This window comes from Lemur catta, chromosome 10, assembly GCF_020740605.2.
Source record: "Lemur catta isolate mLemCat1 chromosome 10, mLemCat1.pri, whole genome shotgun sequence".
Classification (NCBI taxonomy): Eukaryota; Metazoa; Chordata; class Mammalia; order Primates; family Lemuridae; genus Lemur; species Lemur catta.
The window spans coordinates 34,697,186-34,708,207 of NC_059137.1; the positions used below are offsets into that span (position 1 = coordinate 34,697,186).

An 11,022-nucleotide genomic window follows, 5' to 3' on the forward strand; every position below is an offset into this window, starting at 1 on the left:
GCGGCCTAACCCCGCCGGCTGGAAACCCGCGCCGCCCCTGGGCCACCGTCCGCCGGGGACCAGGAAAGCTGGGACACCGCCGTCTGTGGGTGCTGGAGTCCCGGGATACGGAGGAAGGGAGCAACTAGCTGTATGTGTGAGCGACTGAGGGTTCCAGGGGCCGGGCTGTATGGAGCAGTTAGCACCTGGGCACCGTGTACGGCAGAGTCGGTCTGTAGTTGGCAGTGACCTGTGGATGCGTGCCTGGGATGAGTGAACCTGACTAGTCAGTCCTGTGAGGCTGGGTGGGATTTTGCACAGAGTAGTGAGGGAGTAGAAATTACCGTATTATGTGCAGGTCACACAAAGTAAATGGCATGGCATACTGCCTACTTATCCTGAGAGTCACTGGACCCAAAAGTTAACTTTTACACTAAAAAGCCCTGGTCTGTACAGGGCCTAAAATAAGGGGGTCTAATGGTACCCCGAATATCTATCCAACTCCCAGCTACTGTCCAGCAGGTCAAGTCATTGTCGACGCTAAAGCCTTCCTCTCTGCAGGAAGGAGCACATTTTCAGCCTGGAGTAAGTGAAGGGAGCTGGAAAACTCAATCAAATCCCGAGCAATAGAGCACAAGGTAAGTCCTGCTTATCTGCCAGGCAGGGCGTGGAGGCCATGACAGATGTAAGACCCTCATCTGTCTTAAGGATAAGTACTTGTTTGCAGAAAAGGATTAACGGGAACTGGGGGTTTCTTGGGGAGGGAAGCAGAGTCCTCAATAAAGTACAGCTTGAGATACAAAGAGAGGTAGAGTTAAGAACTGACAACTCTTCTAGGCCTTGATCAAAAGCTGTTGTAGAAAGCTCACATTTGGGGACTTTGAAGATAAGTCTGGAAGATCTGTGGAGGAACATCTGTGAGGAAAGATCTGAAGGACCTCTGGAGGAAGGGAATGAAATTCAGAGGCTGAACATTCAGCAAGTCCTCCCACCGGGAAGGTTAGTAGTTATTCAATTCTTCCTGTCCATGAGCTGACTGAGAAAAAGGTGAGAAGCAGGCATCTTGAGTTAGAAGATCAAGGCAGTCATTCTTCCTGAGGTATCCCCCAAGTTGCCCCCACAGAGCAGAAGAGGTAGAGGTCTGTTTTACCATTGACAAATAATGTCCCTAGTGACCCACAACTTCTGGCTGCAACAGATACTTTGTAGCGGTCCTCTGCTTCCCCCTACCCCACCCCTGCCCCAGTGCTGCTAAAGTTACGGCCAATGACTAAAATTTTATGGTCTGCAAAACCTTGACCATGATACATTTATCAATGTTATTGCCTTTTTTCTTTTGTGTGTGTGTGACCTTACTTGAAAATAAATTACCTTTTATAATAAGTGAAATTAAACTCAATTTTAAAAGGTTACGTACTCCAAGGTATGTGAGGTACAGTTCCAACAGAAAAACACAAACTCTGCAGTGAGAGTTTATGCTGGCTGAAGATAATCAGATTTCACAGTTCAAGCAATTCAAAATTAACACACTAGAGCCTCAAAGCTGATTAAGAGCTGTTCACTGACAATTTAGAGAATCTAGAGAAACCAAATGACAGCAGAGATATTTTGTAGGTTTGCATGTAACTGTTAGATAATGAGATGGTTCTTGAACAGTTAAAATAGCCACAAACATAAGGCAGTGGTAGTTGTAACACATGGAACAAGTAAGTATGCCAGATTTTTTTTTCTAAATGCTCCCACTTGAAGTATGAATGCTCACTTATTCCAAATAATTTTTACTAAAACTTAAGAATAATCTACACAGGACTAAAATTCTATTGAAATCTTGTTTTGAGACAGAGTCTCTCTTTGTTGCCAGGGCCAGAGTGAGTGCCATGGCATCAGCCTAGCTCACAGCAACCTCAAACTCCTGGGCTCAAGTGATCCTTCTGCCTCATCCTCCCAAGTAGCTGGGACTATGGGCACGAGCCACCACGACCGGCTAATTTTTTGTTTCTATTTTTAGTTGACTGGCTAATTTTTTTTCTATTTTTGGTAGAGACGGGGTCTCACTCTTGCTCAGGCTGGTCTCGAACTCCTGACCTCAAGTGATCCTCCTGCCTCGGCCTCCCAGAGTGCTAGGATTACAGGCATGAGCCACCACGCCTGGCCTCGAATGATTAAATTATTTTTAAAATTTCATTTTCAGGTTCATTTCAAGGGTACAGAAGTACAATTTATTTTTGTGTATTGCTCTTAAATCCTGTAAACTTGCTGGACTTGTTTATTAGTTCTAACTACTTTTTTTTTTGTAGATTCCTTAGGACCTTCTATTTACTAGAGCATATCAACTGCAAATAGAGATAGTTTTACTTCCTTTCCTATCTGGGTATCTTTTATTGCTTTTTCTTGCTAAATTGCGCTGGATAGAACCTTTAGTGTAATGTTGAATAGAAATGGTAAAAGCAGACTTCCTTGTCTTAATCCTGATCTTATATGTAAAGTTTTCAGTCTTTCACCATAAAGTATGATATTATCTGTAGGTTTTTCATAGATGCCCTTATCAGACAAGAAGTTCCTTTCTAATTCTAGTAATTGAGTTTTTTGGTTTTTGTTTTTTTTGAGACAGAGTCTCTCTCTGTTGCTCGGGCTAGAGTGAGTGCCATGGCATCAGTCTAGCTCACAGCAACCTCAGACTCCTGGGCTTAAGCAATCCTACTGCCTCAGCCTCCCCAGCAGCTGGGACTACAGGCATGCACTACCATGCCTGGCTAATTTTTTTTATATATATTTTTAGTTGGCCATATAATTTCTTTCTATTTTTAGTAGAGACGGGGGTCTCACTCTTGCTCAGGCTGGTCTCGAACTCCTGAGCTCAAAGGATCCACCCGCCTCGGCCTCCCAGAGTGCTAGGATTACAGGCGTGAGCCACCACGCCCGGCCTAGTAATTGAATTTTTAAAAAACTCATTACAGGGTATGCATCAATTAAAATGGTATATACTCAATGATCTTGAAATGTAAAAGATAAAAAAGAAAAGGAAAAAACCTTTTTAAATGGTATATTAACTGATTTCAGATGTTAAAAGACCTTGCATTCCTGGGATTAATCCCACTTGGTCATGGTGTACAATCCTTTCTGTATGTTGCTGGAGTCAATGTTTTATTGAGGAGTTCTGTGTCTATATTCATAAGGAATACTGATCTGTAGTTTCCTTTTCTGGGATGTCTTTGGTTTTGAAATCAGGGTATTACTGACCTCATAGAATCGGCTGCAGTGTGTTCCCTCCTCTTCTATTTTGGAAGAGTTTGAAATTACTGGGTATTAATTCTTCTTTAAATGTTGGGTATACTTTACCAGTGAAGCCATCTGGTAATGGGCAGACTACCTTATTGCTATTAGTGATGAGTTTGATCTTACAACCTCATGATACCTTGTGCCAGTTATCAGTGGGCTTCTCTCCTCCAAATTCACTTTTTCACTGCCTGCTCTGAGAAAATAGATCTGAGCCTTTAAAATATTTTTTGTTTTGCTATCATGATAAACTTTATATATAGAAGGCCCTGGAGAGGCATTTCAGGAGGAAGGGCTTTTGCTTCCTGGTCTTTGTGTGCTAACTAGCACATTCCTGCAGCATGGCAGCTTCTCAAGCATCTACTCCTGCTTTACTTGGTGGCCAGAAACACCCAGCACCTAACAGTGTTCCCTAGCGCTTTTATTGGGTACCTTTATAGCAGAGGCTTCCAGGAAACCCCTCTCCATGAATAGCTTTCCTCAGCACCCCAGAAGTGCCAGAAAATTCTGGAGGGTGGATTTATAACAAGTTCCACTGGCAGATTCCCAGTGACTTGTCACCATTCAATGAGCCATGACCATGCCTTGCCAAAAAGGTCTCAGTCTGCCCTGGTTGAGGGGCAGGGGCTCCTCTTTGGGAGCTCTATCTCAGCACTAGGTGTAGTGGCTGTTCCTTATAGCCACTATTCCTATACTCTGTAAAGCTCTCTTTAGTTCTTACTAGCCATTCCCTAATTATTTCAATGCTCTGTTATAATAATCATTCTTTATATATTAAACTTTCCCTATTCAAACTACTATGTAGTTTGTCTCCTGATTAGACCCTGACTGATAAAGACATCTTAAGTTTTTCATAGACCCAACTATGTCTGGACATAGAAAGCAATCAATGAATGCAGTCCCTTAATAGCATCATGACACATAATTTTCATATGCAGTGGTCACAGTTTCAAGCTTTTTCTTTCATCCATCTTGAGCAGTTACAATCTGTGCAAAGTGCAGTGCACTCTCTGTACGCAGGAAGCTTGCAGTATAGCAAGAGAAGGAGAAGAGAATCTGTAGCTAGAATGTAACAGATAACATGGCCTTGGTGAATAGTCTACAATGATAAAAATTTAGATAGGTGAAGAAAATTCAGTGAGATGACATTGCAGAGATAACCTGGAGTCAGGTGATGATAGGCTTTGGGAGAGGGCAGTCCAGTCTGCCATGGCCTTTAGCATCCCTGCATGTGTTTGCTAAGTGTGCCAAACACAAGGCCTAACTTTCCCCAGACACTGGGCCATTTCTATAGCATTGACATTTAAGTGGGTTAGTGTGACTACAGCATAACTACCATGAAACAGCTTACTCCCTGGGGAAAGGAGACTGGTTTGTTTGCTGCTTGTGACAAAAGATGCTAGGCCCTTGGACCTGGATCCCTCAGTGGTGGTGCAACCCACTGCAAGTGTTGTCACCATCTGGGCACATTGCCTTTATTCCATGGAACTTGGGGACAGGCCAACCAGTGCTACTGTTAGAGCCGGTTCCCCTCGGCCCCGGGAACAGAAAGACAGAGTCACTGAGGCTGCAAAGGCAAAGGAGTTTTATTTTGACTAGCTCGAGCTAGGGTCCAGGTCCCAGAGCACCAACGCAGTGGTCTCTTTACGAACCAGGACCCCGCCCTGGGGTAAAAACAAAGCTCTTATACTTTTTTTTTTTTTTTGCTGGAGTCTGTTGCTAGTTATTTCTGATAAGAGACTCTTTCCCAAGAGATTCCCTCCCAGGAGATTCTCTCCCCAAGGACACTCGCCCTGCACAGCCCGCCTCCCTATCAGGAAGCCACCTGCGGTGCGGTTTTTTTTCTTTTTTCTTTTTAACTGCATTTGAGCATGGTTTTAGCTCTTTATCGTAATCAAGCAATAAGCAAGCAAGCTTTGTGTACAGAAGCGGAATTTGGCTGTTAGCTAAGAGCAAAAACAAGTCACCATCAAACAAACTAAAATATTGTTTTAGTCCTACTCTACACTACCATGCTGATACTCCTGATGTTTGCTGTGTTAAGAGTAATACATTTCTTAATCTGATCCACCAAGTCTCATCTACTTTTGGTACCTATGGAATAAAGCACTTTTCCTGTTAAAAGGTCAGCCACTCTTCCGAGGGCGGAGTTGGAAGGGAGGACCTTTGAGCCCACCCAACGTCCAATTTCCTAAGCCCCTCTGCTCAAGGATCCCACGGAACCCTGTGTGGAAGCGTCTTGTATCCCACGGTGGACCGGTCACAAGACACGCGAAGAAAGACACCGGAAGTGGAGGCTCCTCGATGGCGTAGAGCTGCGCGTTTCTAATAGGGACCCGCGGATAGACTGCAAGATAGTAGGTAGCTGGCTAAACACATCGCAGCCACCTTTAACGGGACCCGTGGGCTGACGGTGATTAGATTTTACAGACAGGTCCAAGTCCAACGGACCGCTCTTGCCTGAAACGGAAGGCCCTGGGAGGACTGGTGATTGGACGCGGAGCCGGAAGCGGAAGCCAGAAACCGGTAGCGGTGTATGCTGGCGCCAGCGATGGCTGAAGTCGCTGCTGAATCTCTCGCGGGCGGCAGGGCGCGGGCGGCGCGCACAGTGCTAAATCAGGTAGTGCTCCCGGGTGAGGAACTGCTCCTGCCCGAGCAGGAAGACGCAGAAGGCCCTGGCGGTGGAGGGGAGCGACCGTTGCGCTTGAATGCTGGAGTGCGCTCGCGGGTGCGCGTAGTGTGCGGCCCGGGCTTGCGGCGCTGCGGGGACCGCCTGCTGGTCACCAAGTGCGGCCGTCTGCGTCACAAGGAGCCCGGCAGTGGCAGTGGCAGCGGCGGTGGCGTTTACTGGGTGGATTCGCAGCAGAAACGGGTGAGCTGGGACTCTGGAGGGGTGATGCGGCAGTGGGAGTGGATGGGGCCCTGGGGCCCTCCTTTGTTAAGGCTAGCCTAGAGCCACCATAGTCTTGGGTCCACCTCAGCATCTCCTTTAGAGGGACCATGAACACTAGGTACATAGCCTCAGAAGGGCAACCAAGGGAGAAAGGCGTCTGGAGACCGTGAGTCATGGTTATTGTCTTCAAAACCCAAAAGGTCAGGAGCAGCAGGCTGGCCCCTTGAAGTCTCAGAGGGCAGAACCGGGCTCAATGAGTGGATGTCACAGGGAGTCTAATTTATACAAGAACAAGGAAAAATTGTCTAACAATGCAATGGGCTACCCTAATTGTAAGGATCCCTGTGCCACTGGACAGAAGCTAGGGACTTAATGATGAGGATGCTGAAGATGTATGGGATCCTGGCTCAAATTAACAGACTGTTAGAAGCTGCGATCCTGAGAGTTTATGGTGTGATTGTCTTTTCCTGAAAGTGGCATATGATCAAATTTCTTATAAGGTTTGTATTAATTTGTATACTTCGATTTCAAAATATCTTCGAAACATCTCTTTAATGACAATAAAGGACTTGCTGAAGATATCTTCCAATGGTATCTTATCATTTATGACTGTTATCCTTCTATTTTCTTTTGTAGTATGTTCCAGTGAAAGGAGACCATGTGATTGGCATAGTGACAGCTAAATCTGGAGATATATTCAAAGTTGATGTTGGAGGGAGTGAGCCAGCTTCTTTGTCTTACTTGGCATTTGAAGGGGCAACTAAAAGAAACAGACCAAATGTGCAGGTAATAATGGGAACCTTTGGTTTTAAAAGTAAGAAAAACATCTATTCCCTAGAACACTCAGATATCCAGAAGGCTACCTGAATTGTCTCTAAAGTGTGACCTAGAATCTCGCAGCATCTGTGCAGTTGCCCCAGGCTCCAAGACTTTCTTCAGAGTGTCCAAGCTATGTACTTATTTTACATTTATTACATTGGTTCTTGGGGTGTTTCCTTGCTACTTAATTGAAAGGTTATATCTGTTATCTCCTTTGTTATCTGTTATGTCTATATCCACTGGACAAGGAAGTCAACTATAGGCTTAGAGACGGAGGAGGGACAAGTGATGCAAATTGACCTTATCAGCCAGCCAGCCAGCCATCCATCCATCCATCCATCCTGGTTGTAGGTCCTTGGAACTGACAGAGGAGTAATCTTGTTACCTTGGGTTTTCAATTTGAGCTTTTCAGGACATTGTTCCTATCTGCCCAAGCCAGAAATTTGATGGTTTCTTTGCCCCTTCTCATTCACTTCTCATGTGTCTTTAGTTGCTTAATCCTATTTTCATCCTATTTGATTCTCTCTCTGATATTTTGTATGTCCATCCCTTTATCTCCACTTAGTAATTTCAGGCTTTAGCTCCCTTTTGACTGGACTCAATCACCTCCTCATTAACATCCCTGCCACCACACTTTGATCTCTCCATCCAGGCTTTTGAGAGCTGACATCCTCACATGCTCCCTTTCTCAAAACAAGATTCTTTGAAACCTACAAAATTCCTTCCATACTACTGGGGGGCGGTTTCCCTCATTTATAATTATATCCTTCATTCAGCCATGTTTGAACCATACCAAACACCACTGAACTCAGATTTCCTGCCCTTGTACTTTGCTCTTGCTGTTCCCTCTATCTGGATTGCACTATTCCTTCTTTTTGTTTTTGTTTTTTGAAACAGTCTTGCTCTGTTGCCTAGGCTAGAGTGCCATGGCATCAGCCTAGCTCACAGCAACCTCAAACTCCTGGGCTCAATCAGTCCTCCTGCCTCAGCCTCCCGAGTAGGTGGGACTACAGATGTGCCAACATGCCCAGCTAATTTCTTTCTATTTTTAGTAGAGATGGGGTCTCGCTCTTGCTCAGGCTGGTCTGGAACTCCTGACCTCAAGCGATCCTCCTGCCTCGGCCTCCCAGAGTGCTAGGATTACAACACTATCCCTTCTTAACCTGTGGAACACACGCTCATCCTTTGAGACTCAGACTAAACACGACCACTTCTGTAAAGCCATCCCCATTTGTCACTCTTCTTATATCTTGACTGTAGCACTTACTGGATTTAGCCTTGAATGAAGTTTGTTTTTATGTACATCCCTTCTGCCCTCCAAAGACCGAATGCTTCTGTAAGCTAGAGAATGTTTTGTTCCTGTCTAGTTTCTGTAGTCACCAACAAACAGTAGGTACTTAATAAATGTTTTCTTGAGTGAACACAAGTTCACTCTCCATTTCCCTAGTTCCATCATTTCAACTCTATGACGTTTTTAAGTAAATCTTTTATGGAGAAGTGTCAGTGAATTACCATTGCTCCATTTTGCATTGAATAACTTACATGCCAGGAGTTCCTTCCGCTGTATGTAAATCTACAATGATTCTCTAGAGTAGTGCTATCTAATAGTACTTTCTATGATGGTGCTGTTTTATATCTGCACCAACCAGTATGGCAGCCTCTAGCTGTTGAGTATTTTAAATGTGGTTAATGCAACTGAGGAACTAAATTTTAAACATCTAATTTTAATTAAATGTAAGTTTAGATAACTACTTGTGGGCACTAGCCACCATAGTGGACAGTGCAACCCTGGAGGGTGTTCTGTGGCCTTGAGATGGCTCCTAGTCTGAGGATTTCCCGGTTGGTGAAGGGGTGGGGGGGTACATGTGTTAATTTTGCCTTTTTTCAAGACTCAACTTCAGAGTGACTGTGGGAACCCATAGTGTAGTCAACCCCTTAGCTATAGAATTATAGGTGGCTGGCATTGCTGCCTGTGGGAAAGAACCAACAGCAGCACCTGTAGAATGGTTTGTCAAGAGGAAATGAACTGGTTTTTAATATCATTGTAGGTTGGAGATCTCATCTATGGCCAATTTGTGGTTGCTAATAAGGATATGGAACCAGAGATGGTCTGTATTGACAGCTGTGGACGAGCCAATGGAATGGGTGTGATTGGACACGATGGTCTGCTTTTTAAAGTGACATTGGGCCTAATTAGAAAGTAAGTCCTTATGCCTGTTGGTTTGCCTGCTGCCTTTTATAATTATACCTTATTGGAAAGCTGATTAATCTTTGGTATTTGGATTCTTTGTAAGAACATCTGAATTTCTCCTCAAAGTTAAAAAGCAATGTCCATTAATGTAAATATGTCAAATTCAAATGTATTTGGCAGTGTAGTTTTGGGGGTTGGTGTTTCTGGTGGGCTAATACTTTACGCTTCAAGCTTTTACTCTGTCCTGTTCATGTATTCTCTCTCAGGCCTGTTCCTTAGCTGATATACTGAGCCCAAATGTGAAAACTGGCCTTTCCCCACATTCTGAGTTACTTGAATACAGATTCAATCTGCAATTGTACAAAATTATCAAATTTCTCTAATGTGGCCAAATGCAGCCAGGTTGATGTGATCCTCTAGCTTATATAGACATTCACAGAAGGTTCCTGCCACTCTGTCTTGGTAAATTTAATAGTTCCCACTGAGGTGGATTCTCTGTTAGGTGTTTAGAACTTTACCTCCCCAAAGCTATGCCATATTGAAGGGCTTTACCACGAGAGCCACTTAAGTTCAGAGCTATCTGGTATGTCTCTCCTTGCTACCTGTTCTGCAGAGTTTAAGAATTAGTTTGGGACATTAGAGAATCATGTTATTAACCAAGTATCACCCTTGTGGTTTGAAAGAGCCAATGCTCCTCTCCAAGTACTGAATTTAATACAAAGAAATAACTTGCATGGTTAGGAATGTAAGTTTAAAATATTCTTTTAGCACTGTAGATAACAAAAAAGCTATTGTTCTACATCTAGGATTAAGGTTCTCTGACAATCTAGAGGAAGAACTGTGTACATTTTTTGCAAAGTTGGTAACATAGGGAATTTGATTTCTTTGTAGGGACTAGCCCACCGCTGTAACCTCTAGTATACCTCTGAAAAGTGTAAAGCTTCTTGGAAGAAAGGGAGCAGCTGAAGTCATCATGTTCCTTATTCTTGGAATGATGTTGGTAGGGCTTTGAATAACTGGAGAACTACCCAGAAAAGGAATCTCCTTCTAAAAGAGAGAGTCAGGATTCACCTTTACCACTTTATTAAATTTCCTTTTCTTTCCTCTTTCCCACCAGGCTATTAGCTCCAGACTGTGAAATCATACAGGAAGTGGGAAAACTGTATCCACTGGAGATAGTGTTTGGCATGAATGGAAGAATATGGGTTAAGGCAAAAACCATTCAACAGACTTTAATTTTGGCAAACATTTTGGAAGCTTGTGAACACATGACAACAGATCAAAGAAAACAAATCTTCTCCAGATTGGCAGAAAGTTGATACATGTGTACTTTTTTAATGGGTCAGCTGAGCCAAGAAACTGGGTTTCCTGGAGAAACTTTTTTCAGGTGAGCTTCTCCCTTTTAAATCTTCAGAAGACAAAATATGGATGTGCATGCTGTCTTATTAGAGTCCTAAATATTTTTGTAAGTTGCTAGTTTTCACACATGCTCTCGTGGGAGAGAAGATCATTACAAAGTCACGATGTATCTTTTTTTTCTGTACAATAAAGTTTACTAAAAAGTTAGTATTATAGTTTATTTGGGTAGCATTAACTTCTTTAGTTTTGCTAGAGTGCAACTTCTATAATGAACTGAAAGTCAGCATTAAAATATTTTCTGATTAAATATGTTCACCAAAGTTAATGTAGAACACACAAAAAAGTATAAAGCAGCAAATAAAAGCCACCTGTAATCCCATTATTCAGTAGGTGGTAACAACTAATAATTATTGTGTGTTTACTATGTGCCAGGTATCATTCTGAGTGTTCTACATGGAATAAATCATTTATTCCTAGCAAATGTAAAAGACACCTATCCTCAAAC

The 11,022-nt window shown here is 43.3% G+C and overlaps 1 protein-coding gene across 3 annotated transcripts; it reads left to right on the forward strand.

Annotated features, from left to right (window-relative positions):
• Nucleotides 1–78: 78 nt before the first annotated feature.
• On the forward strand, nt 79–10,724 carry EXOSC3 (exosome component 3). 3 transcript variants are annotated; one of them, XM_045562456.1, is made up of 6 exons: nt 79–130; nt 541–978; nt 5,381–6,127; nt 6,785–6,934; nt 9,016–9,167; nt 10,276–10,724. In XM_045562456.1, exons 3-6 carry the CDS (start codon nt 5,792–5,794, stop codon nt 10,475–10,477), a joined length of 840 nt encoding a protein of 279 aa, XP_045418412.1. In that variant the 5' UTR covers nt 79–130; nt 541–978; nt 5,381–5,791; the 3' UTR covers nt 10,478–10,724. The 3 variants fall into 3 exon arrangements, with proteins under 3 accessions (XP_045418412.1, XP_045418411.1, XP_045418410.1); XM_045562455.1 differs by having other exon boundaries at nt 92–617; nt 817–978; XM_045562454.1 differs by having other exon boundaries at nt 92–978.
• Nucleotides 10,725–11,022: the final 298 nt, after the last annotated feature.